Source organism: Orbicella franksi, chromosome 11 (genome assembly GCF_964199315.1).
Source record: "Orbicella franksi chromosome 11, jaOrbFran1.1, whole genome shotgun sequence".
NCBI lineage: Eukaryota > Metazoa > Cnidaria > Anthozoa > Scleractinia > Merulinidae > Orbicella > Orbicella franksi.
The window spans coordinates 17,566,807-17,588,485 of NC_138155.1; the positions used below are offsets into that span (position 1 = coordinate 17,566,807).

Sequence of the window (21,679 nt, forward strand, 5' to 3'; positions counted from 1 at the left end):
CACTGAAATCTTCCGAGAATTTTGGTCTTCATCATTCTGCCACAACTAACTTCAGCATGTGATTACTGAACTACATCTGTGTGGGGTTTTAAAGCGATGACATTGATAAGAAGCAAACAAAAGTATTTTGATTGAGAGGTATGTGCCGAACCATGAAACCCTCACTTTAAAATCACTCCAAGCAATCAAAAAATAAAAAATAGAGAGAGGAGAACAAGAAAAGGAAGATACGAGAGTGGAGGAAAAAAAGACTGACATTCTTTTAATATTTATAATTATTGTCTACTTGAGAGATATTCTCTGGTGAAAAGAAAAAAGACGCTTGATTTCTTTAATTTAACACTGTTTTCATGAATCTAGACATATATCTCAACAGAGCAGGACTGGATGACTCGGAGAGGCCGTAAAATGAGCATGTCGAATTACTGGCGATCTTTCTAAAACATCTGGAGTCAAACTAGGGCATTTCCTGATCATTTGGGACATTCTCTGCCAATTTCTGACTGAATTTATGAAAAGCATTTTAAGACTTTGCATCAAAACAGCCATATGCACGCTGATTTCACAACTCCAAAAGGCCTTAAAATTACTCCAAGCGATGAAAAAAAAATAAAAAATAGAGAGAGGAGAGCAAGCAAAGGAGGATAAGAAAGGGAAGGAGAAAAAAGACTGACATTCCATTTAATTTTTATATCGTCTACTTTGGATAAAAGAATGCATGATTTCTTTTACACTGTTTTCATAAATCCAGACATATGTGACCATGAACAGAAAAATGTACCTTAACGCTTATCCGTTAAACGGTCGCTAACGGACGGGTAGCTAACGGATAGTTAACGGCCTTCACAGCATTCTAACGTTTACATCTAAGGACTTATAACAAACGAATAGCATAGCTTTCAGTCCGATGTTTTAACACATAATCGTGTCCAACCATTATTAGTCTTACACTCACAATTTTTAAAAAACAAATCACAAAGTGCCCATTTCATCAGTTGTTGGTGAGACAACCTTTAAAAAAAAATATTTCCACAGTGAGCATTGAAAGTAAAACTCAGTGATATAAACTATCACTTCCTCGTCAAGACAGACAAACTCAGAATTTGTTTGGGACGCGAACCTAACGTTGCTAAACCCGCATGTAAACAATTTAACTCGCTAGTCAGGGTGAACATTTTTCATTGTTTTACTCAAATGGATTTGTCACTTGTACTTAGTTTTACACAATGATTTCGTCTAGAGTTTTTTAAAAGTAACTGTTTTATCCAGCTGTGGATTTGCAAAAGATTACTCTTTCTTGACAGAGCATGTGAAAAGCGTTACCTTTTAAAGTCACAAAGCTAGCCTCGAAGCGACGGGCATTTCATCAGATAAAGTTGTTTTTGTCACATACATGTAGTTTAAAATTGGTTTCTTCTGATTCAGCATCAGACATCAGTCTATCAAAATATTCATCAAACTTTCCACTGGAATATGGCCGTTTCTCACATCTTGGAAGATGTAAACAACTTTATGCAAATTTTTGAACCCGCACTTCGTAAATTGACACACAATCACAAGTTCTTGACACATGATCAGTGTTTACTTCACAGAACACCTTGTATTCATCACATGGCCATTTTGGTCGAGTTTTCTCTGTGTTTGTTTCGTCCATTTTTGGCATTTGTAAAGTTTTTTCGACTTTAGTTTGTTCACGAATTACAGTAACAAATCAAGCTCTTGAAACAACCTGACTTTGCCGAATAAATAAAACACTTCATATAGTGACAATCATTGTTATGATTTTACATGTCGTTTCTGTTTTCAAAAGCGCCAAACATGTTCTGTTTTGGATCTTGTATAATAATTATTATAGTACTGTATGAAGGCTTATTGAATTTCATTCAAGTTGTATTTCTCAATCATCAGGGCATCACAAAATAATAATTGCCAAACTTCTCGTCGAAAGATAGCTCTCTCTCATGATTGTTTTAAACTAAATGGAAGCCAAGCTGAGCTGCTCTCGTTTCACACTGTGTTAGGCTTCCACATTCTACTTCAATGCATGTCATGCCATTCTAACGGAATTGTTACCCATTTAACGGATGCTAGTTTATTCTAACGGATCCTAACGGCTTCTCTAGCTTTGCTAACAGATACAGAATTTTTGCTGACGGTTATGCTGTCCCCTCTAACAGTCTGATGCTAACGGCTAACAGATGGGCTAACGCCTCTAACGTTTCTCAGAAAACTTTGTAACGGATGACTAATGGATGCTTAACACTTTTGCCTGTCTAACGGATAAGTGTTGAGGTACATTTTCCCGTACACGGTCACATAATGTGACGTCTTGCAGAAAACATGGTCTTGATATGACAGGATCAAGGTGTATGCAAAAAAAAAAATTAATAGGTGTTTCCGCAACGGGTTGGCCTTCCCCTACATCAATTGCATGTCAACGGGCTTGGTCAATGCACCACTTTGATAGCCTGGGATCATTTCTTGAAGATCCGTCTTACTGAAGTCATTAACAAAGAGAGAAAGAATCTGCCTATTAGTTTGCCAGTTTTCGGCGTCATTATGAGCAGAAATAAGTGTTTCCACAAGACCAGTGTCCAATCGTTTTCTCTTCGCATGTGGTTCATTTCCGACATCATGAACCTGCTGGTCTTCCCACAGACAACTCCACATTCTCTCTTCTTGTCCTGGAACAACAACCAATAACACCACTTGGAGAACATCTTTCACCTTGCATTGATAGTGTTGCTGCTGCGTGACTGACACATCCTCCCATGCTGTGTTAAGTGTAGATGCAATAGGACTGTAGTGACCCTCAGTTAGTTGCAAGATACAATGTAGCTGGAATGATTACTCCTCTTCTCTCATGCTGCTGTTCTTTCTCATCAATCCGCAAGCTAACTTCTGCATCATCATCTTCGTTGGCAGACATCATCGAGATTTCAAGTTGACTTTCATATGCTGAAACAATACTAGTATTTGGTCTACCAGGTGACTCATCAGTCGATATTCTTGACACAGACAAATGTTCGTGAATCTCTTCAGGGCTTATATCAGGAGTCACCTATAAATATTACAAAGGCAGAATATTATAGGTATATATATATAATTTATATTAGCTCTACATGTACATACACTACCATTACAAGGTATGCGAATATTTATTTATTAACCTTTTCACTACTGTGGGAAACCACTTACTTTGTAAACCAGTAACTATAGACCCAAGGACCATGCATAATATACTGTTTGAAAGATATTTTTTGTGGGATACCATTAATCACACTAACAGCCATAGAGGAAGCCTCAGTTTGAACTGAAGAGCATTCAAAACAAAAAAATGAAAAAGTTTAAAAAATATGTCACTCCTTGTGTAGTTGAGGTATACCCCTAAACTATAGCTTATTATGCAGCTCTTAATGTGTGGGTTATTTTCAGATATCAATTTGACCTTAAAAGTGTAAGAGGAAAAAGTTGCACAATTTATAGGGGTGGTTAATCAAGTCTTATATAGGAGGGGTATGATTTTATGCTTTTAAATGACAGATCTGTCCAAGACCTTTTTGCTGTTCGAATTTGATAAGAATTGACCAAATATTGAGCATGTAATGGTATTTTGTGCCATATGGCACTCTTGGGAGTGAGAGGGTTAAATCAGATTTTCCTAAGATTGAGTACCTACCTCAACTGTTACTGCAAGTTGCTTTTCTTGCTTCATCGTGTAGTGATGTTTCCTGCAACTCATGCAGACAACTTAAGTGGAAACAAAGGAAAAAGATATGATAAAGAAAGGGAGAAAAGATACAATAAAGAAAGGTACATAAAGATAACGATGAAGGTAAATTCAAAGGGAAAGGCTTTTATTTTGAGTTATAAAGAGCTCAAGTAATACTGAAATGTTTGTGTGTAAAGTTGTGGCTCATGCAACATTCTCTTATTTACCTCTCAGCATGTTCAGGGACTAATGAGCAAAAGAAGAAAATGCACTGAAAACCTTCCACATGTTGTGTCTTCTTGCGACAGGACATTTCCAAGTGCTTGCATATTTTGCTCGCTCAGCAGTGTAATGAGAAAGAATAAGAGACTACTGATTGTCTATCCAAGTCGCAATTGCTGTATTTATCTTTCACAACCTCATTGATTGTATGAAACACTGGACGCCTACTGACTTCCCTTCCACCTTCCCCATGAAAGCACGGTGATACCTAATCTATCACGCCCACCTTACCACCACTGTCTCCTAACTGCTGAGGGTTCAACCCCTTGAAATATTGCAGCCGTTAAAAAGCCCTAAGGAAATGACCCTCGTTTCCCACGGAACACAATAAACTGTCTGAAATAGGTACTAAACACTGACAACTTGCAATGTAGAGGTTAATGCAGAAGTGAAATGCCCATGAGCCCATGCCATGCCCTCTTTCTCAGTCCCCCCGTGTTTTATTCTCAAGGTCCTTGCATTTCCTTAACCAGTTGGAACACAGGAGGAAACAAAATATAATAAACAGGCTCATTTTTTTCGCAGCTCTGAATTTGCGGTTAAAATCCAGTATAAGTAAGATAGATATCATTCATATGTATGAAACCGATCATAGTGCAGTCTTCAGCTTCGATACCTGTGGCTCATATAAAAAAGGAACAACTTGTGATAACATTTTTTTTTTTTAATACAAACTAATAGTTACCGATATCAGGACCCAATAATCAGATGTCTCTCAAAAGCAACCAAGTTCAAAGCCACGCAAATGTTTTGGGAATCGCGTGTAGCCTCAGGTCATGAAAAGTAAATAACATTGTTTTCAATAAATTTCCTCTCTTTCCTAGATTTCTTTTCGTATTGTTACCAAATAAACCCTTTTATTTAGGCCAGGAAATCCAGACATTGAGTTACAATTAGTTTTTCATACCTGCCCCTACAGGAACTGTTTGGTTTTTGAGGATATGGATGCTCCGCACATTTCGATATTAATGTGCCCGGCATTTTCTGCAGGTTACACTTTCCAGAATGATTGGGATGATAATTAGTGAGCTGCTTTCTTCCTGCCCAGCCATACGTCAGGGAGTACCTATGTCCAGGGCACACAGTGAATTCTTCTATCTGTTTTTCGGTGGGGAAAATACTTCCGCCACAGTTGATTAGGATGTCAGCTTCACTACAAATTTGTGCGTTTTGCTCAGTCCCTGTACTTCACTTACGCCAAGCACAAAAAATGATGAGATACGTTCTTGTCGCAAGCCTTCACAGGAATGATGGTAATATCATCCTGCCCTGAAGTTGGTCCACAAGGCAATTCTTCCAAATAAAATGAACAACTCATTTTCCAGATTCATATGTAGCGCGCAGTTTTGTTTACTTTTTTATACAAGCGAGTTTATGGGTATTTAATGATGAGCGACAGGTGAATTACAGAATGGAATGTTAGTTCTTGTTCAATCAACATGTGCTCTCTATGACTAATTGTATTTCATCAGCCATACATGTCTAATAAGTTTACATTTTTCTGTCCATAAAACAAAGAAAATTTCTCATAACCTGTCTTCCAATTCTTGTTTTTAAATCTCTTTTTCATTATGTGTAGGGTTGTAGATTTCAAAGATAGCCACTTCGAATCTCTGCTGCTTCTGAACATTTGCCACTCAATACATTTATCGGAAAAACACATTTGTATCTTAAATACCATTATCACCATAAGTTTGTTTTACTTATAATCGACAGAGACGGATTTTGTTGGATGAAGTCTGACCTAGTCCTTTTTTGTTTAACAATTAATTATGCAATTTCCTGAAAAGTAATATAAACAGTTCTGTCACCGTGGGAATATACTTCAATGTTGTTTTACTTGACACACTCCACAGAAAAGAAATATGAATTCATTGCTTTCTTTAGAACATTGTACTCCCAGACAAGCCAAACAGTTTCTATCGCTAGGTAACGCCAGCTTTAAAACGTCAAATCTGATAGGATCCAGTACGCTAAACAATATTATGCGAGGTTATGCAAATTTATAAGGGAACAAACTGGATCGGAGCAGCAATTTTTTTTTTCTTCGAGGAAAAAAATCTGAATATTTTAAGAAATAAATAATTGTATTTGCCCCCTTACTTTTCACAAAATGTACCTTTTTCCAATTATCATCATCAAACAGTACATGACCTTGAAGGATGATGTGACAAATAGTTGTTTTTTACCTAGAAAATGCAACTGGAATTCTTGCTGAAATCACTTCTTGATTTAGAGATCCCAGAATTCTGCTTCTTGATTTGGAAAGAAGGATATGATTAGCAGTTTTTAGCACAAATTTCTTTCTGAATAAACCGCCACCAATTCAAGGAAAGTAATTTTAAAAAGTGGTTGAAAAAGTGTTGGAAAATTGAGAATCTTGACTACTACAACTTGTTTTCTGTATGGTAAGCTAAAGATGTTTCAAAAAGGTCAATTATGGCTTATCATAAGTCTTTATAGGTCCAGGTAATAGGATCTTGAAGATGGCAGCTTTCATGAAGCAATTATAATTGAAGGGGTGAGTGCAAAACCATGCTGAGTGACGATTTGGGTGAAAAAAGAATCAAAATGTGTTCTGAAACTTTGGAGGCAGCTGATATACCGTAATCGTGTTATCGGCATTCAAAGTCAGATCAAGCCAGGCAGCAAAGTCCAAGAGTAGTTCTTGCCCAAGAAAAACACCCTCTGGTGAGTTGTGGCCCATTTGCTGAGTGTTGCTACCGTCAAAGTTTGGAAACCGAGAACTGGTTTTAGACTTATAAAATTTGTCTTGTATCGACCGCCATGTTTTCCTGCACACAAGGTGTAAAGACCCTTCCCGGCATGCATTGCAATCACGTTCTGCGGACGTTTCTCAAACTGGTAACTAGATTGTTTTTCCTTTTTCATTAAACAATAATGGCCAACAAGTAGCCTTCAAGCCTTTTCCCAGTCTCCTTTCCTTGTTGTTGAGCAGCAAACTCAGGACTCAAGATTTCAGGGGCACTTACTTTTTGAGCACCTCAAGAAGTTGAGGCAAATGCAATTGGTTATGCGTCAAATTGCTCTTTGAAAGACAAGGTGCGCTAGACGTGTGTTATGCTCATGGCCAAGAAACCAATTCTGGTTTGAAACCCTTTTACATGGAAATTTTTTTTCAAAATTGGTGGAAAGAGAACCTCACAATATCTAGATGTATGTTCAAATATATTTTTTGAGTGGCTGGTCCAGATTTGGCTTACTTTTTTGCCATGACTTGTGCATAGATCGAAAACAAATGTCGAAAATTTGACCAAATAAGATTGATGCAATCTGGACACCAGGATGCGAGATACTATGCGACCACAAGTGGATATATCTGTCATCTCAACCTTGACCTAAACCATGCCTGACCACAGGGTAAATCAAACTTTTACCTTGGTTAACTTTCTATTGTCTTGCAGCATTAACAATATTATTTTCCACGAAATAAACACATCACAATGCTTTTCATTGCCTACATGTTAATACTGCTGATGCCTCTAAATCAGCTAAAAAAGCTACGCACCCAATAATACATTCAGTCCAAGATTGTCAGGATTAACCTCTCTGTCCTCGTTCATTGTTTCCACATGTCTCCGAAGGCTGAGCTCCAGGTGCATTATGGCAGAGGTCGAGTTACTTGTCAAATTATGTGTTAATTAAAACAGCTTCAGATTGGCAGCTGAAGCACATTGAATATTAAATTTATTTCACCAAACACTGTCGCGTGAAAAAGACAAGCATCACACACCGAAGGGTTTGAGATCGCCGCAAGCTGGATTTTATTCACCACATCACCTGTTTTAAAACAAAAGTACAAGCTTAAATTTTGGCCTGTGAGCAATTTTACAGCTCCCATTCGATTTGTGTTCATGAAAATCTTCTTGCTTGCCCAAAGAGAAATTCGCTTTGGTTTGCAAAATTTCCTAATTCAGGCTCAGACGGTACCTCTCAATACTACCATCAATTAATTATGATACTGCTGTCAATGCTAAGTTCTGGTTGTTGGTAGTGCAGAGTGCACTATTGGGATGGTTTGGAGGCTGATGTCCACTAAGGTGTTAGGCCATAAGGTGTGATCTTTAATGTTTGTTTAATTAATTAATATCAATTAATTAATTATTCTTGAGGCAAGGAAGTGGTTGGGGAGAGGTAGGTGCCTGTGTGCGCTATGTAAGAACGAGTATCACCTACCTTGCTTTAATCACAACATCAGAAAGCTATATATTTGGTTTAGGAAACTTGTTGCTCTCCTTGTGGTGCTATTCTCTGTAGAACAAAACCAATTTGCCCTAAACGCATGCACAGATTAGTTAGCATTCATGCTGACTATATATTAGATGAAAGATGCATTTCATTTGGGATCACTGAACACAAAAATGTTGAGTGCTTTTCTTTGTGGTAGAACCCAACATGTAAGATGCATGCATTCTAGCATTGTTAGCCTGATATACTCCATTTTCATCCCTATTGCCACATGCTTTTTTATATGTCATGTGATATGACCAAGGACAGCAGTTATTTTTCGGGTAGCATCACCTCTCCCATTTTAGTGCAAAAAATGCTACTGTTACTGCGTATCTTTCAGGATTGCCCCTAGCTCAGTTCAACAAATATCATCTGCCATTATCAAACTATGCTAGAGCATTTGCCAGGGTTCAAATTAAGAATGGTAACCTTCTGCTTCTCCTTAGTGGCTTATTTCTCTTTTAATTGTCTCTGTGAAACAGACCAGAAAGTTCATATCTAGCCAAACTTTCTTGATTTAGTGGCATTAAAACTTGTCAAATTTAAAATCTGTGACAAAAGAAACCAGGAAAGTGTTCAAATGTTGCTGCAGACTCAGTGGCACATTGTGAGAGTACAAATAAATTTAATCAGTCTTGGAGGGGACTCGTTCACCATTGTAGGATATATAATTGTGGTCAACTGAGTAGCAGTGGCCTTCATTACTACTTCTTGAAACGCTAACCTGTCCTTATCATATTCTGCAAGAGGAAAAGCCCTAGGTACCAAAGTAAATGCAAACTGGGAGTGAACCAGGCAGGGGTGAGGACATGTGTCACTATCGTGCCAGAGCTATACATTGCACTCTAGACTATCTGAGATTGCCTCACTAGTTTTTAATTTACTGTCAATGAACTCTGACCAAGAAGCAAACAATAAAAGTTTCAGTTTTTGTGGGATTATGCAATATTATTGCATAATCACACATACATGAAGTCATCGGTCATGTTGAAGGTTTGAGGATTTTATGCAACCCAAGAATCTCTCCCCCGATGAGAGTTCTGACCATTGAAATATTTTTAAATGAAGATAGTGAAAAATCTGATGAGAGTTAATAGTTAATGAAAATAGTGAAAACTTGAAACATAATGGGATTGTCGCATTTACGAAGGGAGAGACAAGATGATATTTGAAATGTAAACAGCCTTTGCTTCTAGTCAAATCCCGTTTAAATGGCTCAAACAGACCCAGGAACACAGGTAAATAACAGTGCATTTATTCTACATGAATGTTAATGATTATGTTATTGCTCATACAGTGGTCGGGTCCTGTGGGTGCTTACCATTAATGAAAACCATCCAGTTGGAAATTTCAGGCATAAACATTAAACAGTTGACTGCGACGTTGCAGGAGAGGGAATTGCTATAAAGTATATCCACATCAGCTAGAGAGACTTAAAAGAGCAAAAAAAGAGCATCACCTCAAATCACAGCCCATATTTTCAGAAGCTTCCCAAACGGAATGGCACGAACCATTTGATTTTCCAATGGGAATTTCCGATTTTCCCGTGCAAATGGTAAGTACCTGGTGCTTTGGGTGAGTGAGAAGACTTTCGTGAACGCAAATCAGATGGGAGCTTTAAAATTGCCTACAAGCCAAAATTTAAGTTTGTTCTTTTGCTTTTAAAGTGGTGATGCAGTGAATAAAATCCCAACTCAATCCCAAACACTTCAGAGTGTGAAGTTTGTGTTTTTCGCTCTACAGTGTTCAGTGAACTCAAGTTATTTGCAGTGTTGTGGTTTCTTGCTTGACCATTCTCAGACCTAAATTTGGCATCCAAACTTCATTAATCCATGCTAGTTTATGACAAGTACGTACAGTTGTTTTTAACAAATACAGACTAACACTGTCTGGTTAATCTTCAATATGCTTCAGCTGCTGATCTAAAGCAGTTTTCACTAATAGAAAACTTGACAAGTAACTTTATCTCTGCCACGATGTACTCAGAGCTGGACCAAATTTATTATTGACTGCGTAGCTTTTTTAGCTGATATACAGTCGATTTCCGATATTTCGAACTCTTGCTAACTCGAACCTCGTGCTAACGCTAACCAAAAGCACTTTCCCCTAGATTGCCGTCATACATTTACTGTAACTTTACATTCAGTAACTCGAACCCTCAGGAACTCGAATCTCCCGCTAACTGGAAGCAATTTTCGTTTCCCTTCAAGTCATTTTCTATAAAATTTTACCCTTGATAACTCAAACCATAAGCATGAGCTTTGTACCAGTAGCTTTGTACCAGTAGCCCGTCATTTTTTTCTTTAAAAAACCTGTACAGTTCACAATTCCTGGACTTCTCCCTGCTGCTTTCCTTTCTTAATATATTTTTCACATTATGTTACATTCCGATTTATACAGTAATTTAGAGATGTATTGTAAGTTTTAGTTTCACTCAGCTTCTCTATTCGGTAATTACATTTGATTAAAATGTACACTGCATGAATGGAAAAACATTAAACACTGTTTTCTTCCTTATTTCTGGTCATTTGGTCTCAACTCCCGATAGCTTGAACCTTTTTCAATTTCCCTTGAAGGTTCAAGTTATCGGGAGTCAACTGTACAGGCATCAGCAGTTTCAACATGTAGGCAGTGAAAAACGTTGTTATGTGTTTATTTCATGGATAATTGTTAAGACGGAATCTGATAGACAATCGAGCAATTTCAGTTTTTAGTGGACAAAAATCTGGTACAGAATAATGTTAAGTATTTTACAATTCTTTTTACATTTTCTTAAAGCTTAAGATATAAATAGTTGCCTGAAATAACACCGCAAACAATTTCCCATGGGAACGAGAGAAAATAAATTTCAAAGTTCAGAGAAATTGTGCAAGCACAGGTAAAATTTCATTACACCAATACTTTCAGTGTTTCATACAAAGTTCAACATTTGTTTTCAACACTTGGTGTTGCTAGAAATGATGTTTTTTGGAGAAGATGTTTAAAACAGTTGTATAGAAGTTTGCAATACGATGTAAATAATCTTGGTACCAGATTTTTGTCTGTCTGACAGTTACTCAAACTTCTGGTGGATTCCCTCTTAACGCTGCCCAAGACAACAGAAAGAAAACCAAGGTAAAAGTTTGATTTACCCTGTGATCAGGCATGGTTTAGGTCAGTAACCAAGGTCAAGATGACAGATATATCCACTTGCAGTTGCATGGGATCTCACAACCCGTGATGTCCAGACGGTGTCAATCTCATTTGCTTTCATAGCAAAAAAGTAAGCCAAATCCGGACCAGCCACTTGGAAAATATATTCAAACATATGTCTAGATAGTCTGAAGTTCTCTTTCCATCATGTTTCAACGAAATTTCCGTACAAAAGGGTTTCAAACCAGAATTGGTTAGTGAATTCATTAAAAGTGCCTCCTCTCTCAGCCATTTCTGAAAGTTGCGTGGTTTTGGAATTTGAATCATCTGGTTAGCGGGCTAAATGAACAAAAACAGAAGTCACATTTAACTAGAGGATGTTGGTCTGTAAACAAACACCTAGAAATAATAGTATATTGGTAGACTAAAAAGTCGTTGCTGATGTGTGACACTTGGTTAGTGACCTAGAAATAATGTTCAGCTAGTTAATTGGCCTAGTGAATAAGAGTATATTTATTTTACATGAATGTAAATGATTATGTTGTTCAGGTTCCCTGTGGTCTGAGTTCATTGACAGTAAATTAAAAATAACAGACAGAACTTAACATTGATGCAGAGCCTGAATCTCATTTAAGACAAATTTCTGAGATGTCGCAAAATCTTGCCTACAATGTTTGTCTCAGAAGTTGTCAGAGACAATTAAAACATTGCAGTTTCGGGTCGCAATTGCCTGTAACATCAACCTAAAGTAGAAAACCCTTTCAGTCCTTGTCAGTCTTATCACTTTATACCATGCGGGCTTTCTTGTATATATTTCCCTCTTTTTTATGCAAAGTGAACTGCAGAACAGGTTACCATTAATCACCATGAAATTGCTTTGTTTCTGGCTCTCTATTTATATCTTCTTAACATGGCTGTGGGAGGCGCAGTGGCCTCATGGTTAGTCAGCTAGACTTCAGAGCGAGCGGTCGGGGTTCGAGCCCTGGCCAGGGACATTGTGTTGTGTTCTTAGGCAAGACACTTGACTCTCACGGTGCCTCTCTCCACCCAGGTGTATAAATGGGTACCAGCGAATTTAATGCTGGAAGGGTAACCCTGCGATGAACTAGCATCCCATGCGGGGGGAGTAGAAATACTCCTAGTCACTTCATGCTACTGAAACTGGGGTAAGCTCTGGCCTGATGAGCCACTTACCTTTACCTTGCCCGAGCATGGCCGCAGCTAACAATGCACAGATAGTCATTCTTCTTTCTTGCATCACACAAATACAAGCACTTCAAGCTCAAATTTTGATTATGGCGACCCCAGAACAACTGCCATGGCCGGTACCTCTCCTGCTCATTGGAAGAATTATCTGAGATGTTTTCCCAAAAGGGAAATTTGACGCAAAACCTGAATTCATGACTAGCACACCTGGCACACAGTACAAGTCACACTGAAGAATGAAAAAAAGAAGTGAGAACATTTTTAGGGATTTTCAAAATTGATTGACAGCTTAATCACAAGAAAACATTTAATGTTTGTTTTTCATAAAAAGTCCTGCTTTAAGGTAGGACAACAGCTTCTTTGAAGATTTGTCTCTGTAGACGAGTTTTTGTCCGCCCAGGGACAAGTAGGTCGCACTTGGCGCAGTCAGCTGATGACAGGAATCTGACAGTTTTTTTGGTTATCAAAACAAACTTGTCTTGATTTTGTCTTAAGTGCAACCCAGGCCTTACGAAATTTTGCAAACCAAAGCACATCTCTCTTTAGGCAAAGAAGAAGATTTTCATGAATGCAAATTCAATGCCTTGGGAGCTTTAAATTGCTTATGGGCCAAAATTTAGGCTTGTTCTTTTGTTTACGTTTTGAATTCATGCAAAGATAACGTCAAGACGTGACATAACAGTCATGCAAATGTGTCTCATAGAATTCTTTTTTAAGAGAACAAGAAATACATTCCGTAACTTCTTTGATCTACTTAGTGATGGTTGCCTTCGCTGTGCTTCTTTTTTCTGCAAAGTTCAAGGGATTTTTTATGTTGAATTTGTTTGTTTTCTCGGGTCAGGTTACATGTTGGTCGGCTGTCATGATCACGCGTGGTTGATTCTTCACTCGAATTCATGGCCATAATTTCCTTTTAGTTGATACTTGCTAAACTTCAGCGGCAGTTATCTTCGAACTAATGTAGGCATCAGACCGAGAGGTGATTTGAAAACAAATTTATTCCATGCTCACTTTGGTTTATAGAGGTAATTTCAAGAACACATCTGGCTGAGTCGTGTGGTGTTCGGCTAAAAAGCAATAGGTTACAATAATTCTAACAAAAGGTGACAAACAGAATAAAAAAGATAAAGACAAACAACTTACAAATATTTCCTCCTACTGTATTGACATGAACTGGTAGATTGAAGTAACTGATGAACTAACTGAAACTCGATGCAATTGACTCAATTGCTGCATGGCAATCTGCAAGTTAAAGTTTTAATCAAGTGTAACGCATGTAGGGGAAATGTCACGCATGTTTGACTCCTATATACCAGCCCCTAAATGCAAATGGAAAGCATTTAAACTTAGTTGAGTGATTCAAACGGAAAAACTTGAGTAATATATTGTCACTTTTTGTTATGTCCCCGTATTAGTAGGGGAGTTTTTCCCCAGCTAGGTGGTTGACGACATTCTTAATAAAGTTTCTATCTATCTATCTATCTATCTATCTATCTATCTATCTATCTATCTATCTATCTATCTATCTATCTATCTATCTATCTATCTATCTATCTATCTATCTATCACTAAATCCATTCGAAATGGTTCATCTCTACCAAGTCAATAAAGAAGCGACAGCTCCCTGATGTTACAAGCAAACTTCTTGGTTGAGGACATAGACTGCGAGCAGTCTCTCTTTTGCTCGAAAATCCGTAGGGAAGAATGCAACACAAGCAAGCAGTGGGTTGTTAGCATTTGAGAATGATATGTGATGCTGCAAGCCGCCCATGTTACTTGCCACTTCGCTGCTCACCACTCGCATATCATGCTCCCAATGACACTTGTTTTGCTTCCTTCGTTGCATTCCTCCTCGTGGATTTCTGAGCAAAAGAGAGTCTGCTCACAGTCTATTAATGACATTAAGATCAACAATGTTTAGCTGCTCTTGTGAAGTCTAGGAGCTGCATAGTTACATAATATCTAAATAATATAAGCGCCTGCACTATTTACTCATGCAGTGATTTCTAACGTTTTATTTACTAGTAAGCAGAAATAGCACAGGAATGTAACGCAAGTAAAACACATTTAAATAAAACATCATAGTCATCATAAGCATCTTATTCCAAAATCGTCCTCAAACAAGTGATAAGGCATTGTTGGCTTTGATGAAATTGACATGACAGCCAATACTGAACCAGTATAGTTCAATTTATGTTCCCATACTCGCAGCTAATATCGATCTTAATCTAGCAAACTATGACTCTTTCAGTGTGAGGTGCAGCCCAAACTGATAGTTCAAGCCAAGAAATACTGGCTTGTGATATACTAGTGAAATGCTTGTGAGATACTAGCTTGTGAAAGCTTGTGTGGTGCAACCTACTAAAAAGTTCAAGTGGATGAATGTGGGTTTGCAAAAGCGTATTAGCTTCAGTGCAAACCACACAAGCCAAGCCTGGATATGTTGGCTTGCCTGAGCAAAACAGCTTCTGAATCACCAAGTAAACTTTCTCAGCAACACCTGAATGAAATAACAAAGAATAAATGAGACATGCATCTCATAAGCTTTTCTTGAGGACTGTACAGTTAATTTTCAATGACAAAGCAGCAGGACACAGCAATTGAAAATGAAAAATAAGTTACCTTGAAAACTGCAATCAAATTGAGACAAAAAGTGGGGCATAGAAGTGAAGAGAAGTTCTCTGACAATGCGATATGACTAGAGCTAGCAGTGACTATGAACAAGAAATGTAGCAATGGCCGCCTTTACTCAAAAACAATCACGCAAAATACCAATAACTGGTCCAACTCTCAGACTACTCATGCTCACAAAGTTCTGTCATGTGACATGTGACATCAAGTCCTCAATCCTCAAGACAATCAGCAACTATATGGGATTATCCAATATATTGCATAATCCCACAAGAATTATTTCTTACTAAGTTCTGGATGTTTGTTCCCACTGTTGTAGTAAATTTCATTTCCCATCTTTGTGCTTTTTTTTTTTTTTTTTTTTTTTTTTTTTTTTTTTTTGCAGTTTATTTCTCCACTATTTACCACAATCCAGAAATAATAAACTGTTCTTATTATTCTTACTTGTGTATTGTGTTACTCTTAAAATTAGGAAAGAAAGAAGTAGATCTTAGTTTTCATAGATAGACCCCAGACATAAGAAAGATGTATATTTGCAACTGATTGCTTCTTTTTTTTCACAAGACGTTTGTCCCTGTCAAGCATTGGAGAAGCCCTCAGAAAGGTGATAAAAAATTGATTTGTTTTTAACGTGTTTTACAATTATTACACATCCAGGTAATTAATTTTTCCTTCAAGTCAAACATCTGATAGCCAACACAATTTTCTAGTCACTGGTGTAGGATAACTACCGTGCTAGTATTGTAATGTTAAGTTCTAATTATTTGAATTGCATCAATACGTTTTGTACCGTTTAGGTAAACTAGTACTATAACATAAATTCATATTCATAATGTTCTAATTATTTTAATTGCATCAATGTGACAAAATTAATGTATATTTTTGATCCTCAGTCAACTGGTGCATTGTTATAGGCATATGAACTTGGGGGGGGGGCAGGCAAGGGGGGCCACAGGCCCCCAGCTTTGGAAATTATGTGGTTACATTACATTACAGAATAATGCTGTCTGCATAATTTCCAAAACTTGTAAATAAAGCTTCTAGTGAATTAGTTCCTTTTTTAGAATTATTTTCTTTTAATAAGTTTTAGATTTTACTCGGATTGAGACTGTTGATGGAGTGTGATTGATTGATTATGTAGGCTTTGAATATAACTATTTTTGGAATTATAGCAGTTTCATTAGATGTGTGAATTGTGACCATTTATGTCTTTAATGCAATTTGAGTGTCTTTACATCCCGATTTCAACACTCTGGCATTCGTGTATTGCTTAAAATTTTCAGGCAAGAAAGTCATCCCCTCCCTCCCCCCACCAGTCCAAAGGTGCCTGTATGCCTGTGTGTATTGTTCATCTGTTAATAGTTGTGCTTACTCCATTATATTCATTACATGATTCATTCGACTCCTAAACTGGCTGCTATCATTTAGGCAGTGTTAAAAACTTCTCAGTTCAACACTTGTTACAAGCACATTGCTACAACAGGTTTTACTCTGATGTGGCTGCTAGTCCTTAAGGGGAAGAAGAACTGAGTGCAACCAATCCCAGCAAAATTAATTTTTATATAGCACAATCCAGAGGGCTTTGGTGTCCTTACTCATCTTGTTGTGTGTTGTTCAAGGGGCAATACCACCGATTGGACAGATATCAAGAAGATATTTTTGCAATCTTGGAAAAGGCTAGAGAGATCAGCCGTTCAGATACAGAGGTGAGAGATTTCACCAAACTACACTACCTTCTTTACGTTTTTTTTTTTTTTTTTTTTTACCGGTAGATGCTTTCAAGTTTTTCTCTTAGGAAGGACATTCAAGATCATGCATTCTAATAGGCTCAGTGCAGGTCTTCTACTGTCAGTGACTTAATGTTGCTGATAGAAGATGACTAGTACTGAGGTTACTGAAATTATCTGGATGGTTGGGTTAGATAACAGATTTTACCACCCAGAGAGAGGAGAGAGGAGGAACGTTTAAAAGGTTTTAGTTGTTTGAGTGGGAATGACGTGTTTTTCATGTCTATGGAAGCATAATGCATTATTTTGATTTTTTTTCAAGTTGGTTTCTAGTATTTTTTGGATTGAACTAAGTGACTTTAGTTATGGTGTAAGGTAAAGTTTAGTTCTTGATATGATTAGATATGAGTTATGTTGCCTGCTTGAGGCTTGAAGCTTTTTGTTTGTGTCATGTAAACGTTTGTTTTGTCCTGTTAGATACAGTTTGTACAGCTGCTACAATGAGTGATGATTATACTTCAAGAAATGGCTTATAAGGCTTTTCATAGAGTCAATGGGCTTTTTGGCTTCCCATGCCAATGTCTTGTCCAAAGCTGCGATACTGCTGCTATTTTATCTGATAACTATGAGGTCAAAAGGAAGACTTGCTGGCTGAGAGAGATTTGGTTTGAAATTTAAGACTAAGGGCTTGTCTGTTCAACAAAACAGGTCTTTTTCGAGGATTATCTCAACTGCTTTTGTCCATGATTGTAGGTATTTAGCAGTATTTTACTCCCCCCTTCCACCCACCCCCACCCCTTCGACAAGGAAACCGACAAAAACGAAACAAATGACTGAGGCAAGTGCCTTGGTTTGCCTCATATTGACTACGGCTCTGGTATTTGTTGTTTGTTTAACAGATGTATGATGATGCAGTGGAGTTACAGCAGTACTTTGTGATTCAGAGGGACAAGCTGTGTAAGGATGGAGAGAGGTTTGTTTCTCCAGCCCTTGTTGTTATCAAAAGGCACCTTCTTCAAGAGCTGGATGAAGAAAGAAAAGCAAAAATTGAAGCTGAAGGTAAGGAAGATGAAAAGCAAAGGGAGCTGGAGAGAAGAGAGGGAAAACAACAGCTTCAGGCAAGTTGCAATGAAATTATAAATGAATTGTTTAATTCATTCAATAATTCCATGCATTGTAGTATTTGTTTACTTATAAAGTAACTGAAAATGATGTTCTCTCTCTGATTGGTACAAGTAAGTATCAAGTTGGTTTATTGTTTTCATGTGGAATCAAGTTTTTCTTGGACAAATCAACATTAAGAAAGTTTCCGAACCCTTTATTTCCCCACGGCACACAAGACATTTTGGTGCGAAGACACACTTTTTTCACAAACCCTCTTTATGTGTTGTATCCATATAAGCACACCACTTAAAATATAAGCAAGAAAGCCTCACAACAGACTCAGGTTGCCTTGTTTTACATGTACTAACAGTGAATTGCCGAAAAAAATTGTGCTTGCCCAAGTATAAAGAAATCAACCAAGCGGCATCGTGGTGGTCCTTTTTTACAGTTTTTTACAGTCTGTACAACCTGAGCCCACTAGTAGGGATGCATACATGTAGGAAGCTGCACAGTACGTTTTTCCAGTCCAAAAGCACGGCCAAAGATCGTAAATTACAAACAAAGGCAAGATTTAAAATCCACCATCCATTAGACCACACTGCAGAAATACATGTTTTACTGCTTATCAAATAATACTTGAACTTTTACATGGTACAGGTGCCAGTTAGTGATGAAGCTTGTGAACTTGAACTGACATACAAAGATATTCAAATACATGTTGGAGACTTTGTGTTCATAGAACCAAGGTATTTAAACTGCTAAGCGTATAGAAATCCTTCTTTTGTACATGTATCTCACCAGGTCAGCATGCTTGTGCGTTCTGAAGAGATAAAACTTCTTTATTAGGGGTTTTAGACAAGTACATGTATGGGTATTATGGACTCTAAATTGTTTTAGGTGTTTGAAAATTAATGTTGCAACATTTATAATAATGCATCTCTATTTAGTTGATAAATACATCTGAAAAGTTCCACTACATTGATACTAATATTAAAGTTGATGTAAATAATTTGTTTACCTTTAAGGGATGAAAAACTTCAGCCGCATATCATATCAGTGGAAAAGCTTTTCAAAGATAGTAATGGTGAGCAGGTGAGATATGAATTAAAGAAACTATTATTAGTGCTATCTTATCTGGAAGATCAAGAGAAAGAATTTCCTAATCAAACAGTTGGTTTAAAAATTGCATTCCTTGTGTAATGCCTGCTTTAAATGCAAGGTGTCTCTGCTTATTATTGACAGTTATCTTTAAGCTCTAAGTTTGTGTTAACGAGAAAACAAAAAGCTCTAAGCTGGTATTAACTAATGCACTTTTGCAGGATGTGTGACTCACACTATCAATTTAATCAATTTTCAAGTCAATCGTCTCTTTTTAAAGAGGCTTGGAAAAACTCCCCAACAGTGCTGAACCTGTGACCTAAACAGAGTTTGCAAATCAATTTTATTTTTTTATTAATATATTTTCGCTGAATGAATTTTTAAACTCAGTTCAAAGTACTCAATATGATATTTATTCTCTCCGTTACCTCAGTCTTCATGCATTGCCAATTAACTATAGACTAGTCTATAGAGAGCTATATGATTGATGACTATAATAAATAGATCAATTTCTTAAGTTCTAACATATAATAGTAATTGAACTGAGTGGAGTGCAATTTGGTCTGAAATCACAAGTATGATTTTAGACCAAAATTGCAAGACATGAAGTTCAATGGCCACTTTATTAGATCCATTTTGAAATCACACAATTTAATTACCTTATAGCTTAGATTTTGGTGTATTGTTCCAGTAGTCAGTTTGTTAAAAATAGTGGAACCGGAAACACCTTTACATCTCATTTAGTATACAAAACGATGTCATGTGATGAACACTCATTCGAGCATAACAAAGGAACAAGCAGTACTGAATTCAGAACAAAAACAGTCTATTTATGTATAAACGTTCAATTCTTTCACCTGAATCAATGATAGAAGACCTTCCTTTCTTCTGTGGTTGAGGCTGAGACTTCTTATTGTCTTTGGAGAAGGAATTTGAAGTGGGGTCTTGTGTAATTCTGCAATGGATTTCTTTTGAGTTATGAAACTCCCTCAAGTGCACAATGCCAAGTGGATAGTTTTTCTCTCTTAAATACCATTCAATGGCACTCTGCATGATTTTAAGGGATTCCAGCTTGTTATCATCTCCATTTCTTTTTGTGACCTTGGCATAGAACTTTAATACTCAGGACCTTGTCAAGTTCTTGCAGTGCCATTTGTTTCAAGATATTTTCAAGATGGTGGGACCGGCACCAGGTAACCCGAAAACACTGACCCCTGGTCTGCGGACCCCCACTATGGACCGGGTCTGTGGACTACCCTACAGACCTGTCCATGGACTACCCCTATGGACCCCCTATACGTACCACCCCCAAAATAGAATAAAAATAAATAAAGATTTCACTTATGGGTTGTCTATAAGAGATTGCTTGTGTCAGTGAAATTTCGAGTGTTACACTGTGCAAATGTAACAGACTTTTGTAACAGATGTTTTTAACACCCCCCTCCCCCCCCCCCCAAAAAGAATGCCTGAAAACTGTTTTCAGCGTAAGGAGAGCCCAATGGCAAAAAGAAGGAAAGTTCTTACCTTCCATTCGTGGCTCAATGTAGCTATGGAAAATTTGGTTTTAGGTGGTTTAAGCTTGTTTGAATCTGTAATTCCGCTGAGCAAATCAAGTTGGCGAACCCACGGCAGAATGGGCTGAACAAAATGGCAGAGGGGAAAGAGCACAAATTTTGAGGCTTCCTGGTATCTTTTATATACTGTATGGCCACAGCAAAGGAAATGGCAATGTATAATGATATAACTTGAGCCCGAGCCTCAACCCAAGTCCTTTACATTTGCACAATAACATTCAAAATTTCCCGACACAAGTAATCTACAGTTGTATTAGACAACCCGTAAGTGAAATATTTGTTATATTTTTATTCTATTTTTGTGGGGGTCCGTAGACCGGGGATCACTGTTTCTGGGTTTACTCACTGGCACAGATCTTGAGCAGAATGATGTTGAAGAAAAATTGCCAAAATATTAATCAAAATGGACACTAAAAGTTGGAAACTTCCCTTAAAGTAGGTTTTCTGCCTGAAGGAGCTCATCATTGTTATTCAGAAACTGTAATTAATTAAATTCGTCAATTGTTTTGAAAGAAAACCAACAACAAAGTTTTGGCAATAATAGTTGCAAAATTCGCCACACAATGGCTTTTTGTCTTTCATTTTCCTGACATTCTATTGGTTACTTTTTACTTACCTTGAAATCTGATTGGTTGGTTTGTTTTACTGTCCTAATCTCATTGTTTGAGAAAAAGATGTGATTAAGAGCAAAACATAGTGCAATTGGTGAATAAATCATTCCACTGAGAGCCAATCAGCTTGCAAGGATACCAATGATTTCAAAATGGATTTAATAAAGTTAGTATTGTTCAGTAGTTAGTTCTTGAAGTGATATTTCTTGTCAAAATTGTTATTCAAAGATGTTTTCCTTTGCTGAATTTTTAATTACTAATTTTCTTTCACCTCCTTAAGTAGTTCCACACTCCACACAATTAACATTGTATCTAAACTAGTTTCCTTTTTCTCCTTTTGGTCTTTTTCCC

The 21,679-nt window shown here is 37.3% G+C and overlaps 1 protein-coding gene and 1 pseudogene across 2 annotated transcripts in view; one reads left to right on the forward strand and one right to left on the reverse strand.

Annotated features, from left to right (window-relative positions):
- LOC145503102 (52 kDa repressor of the inhibitor of the protein kinase-like) overlaps window positions 1–21,679 on the reverse strand; it is a 489,168-nt pseudogene that overhangs the window by 424,582 nt on the left and 42,907 nt on the right. The gene's annotated exons all lie outside the window — the stretch shown is intronic.
- Window positions 1–21,679, forward strand: part of LOC145503084 (protein polybromo-1-like) — a 222,583-nt gene that overhangs the window by 158,004 nt on the left and 42,900 nt on the right. Inside the window, exons 28-32 of the mRNA XM_081482521.1 lie at window positions 15,779–15,818; window positions 16,834–16,920; window positions 17,841–18,059; window positions 18,703–18,791; window positions 19,071–19,137. Of these exons, the coding sequence (XP_081338647.1) occupies window positions 15,779–15,818; window positions 16,834–16,920; window positions 17,841–18,059; window positions 18,703–18,791; window positions 19,071–19,137 (502 nt within the window). The remainder of the gene's footprint in view (window positions 1–15,778; window positions 15,819–16,833; window positions 16,921–17,840; window positions 18,060–18,702; window positions 18,792–19,070; window positions 19,138–21,679) is intronic.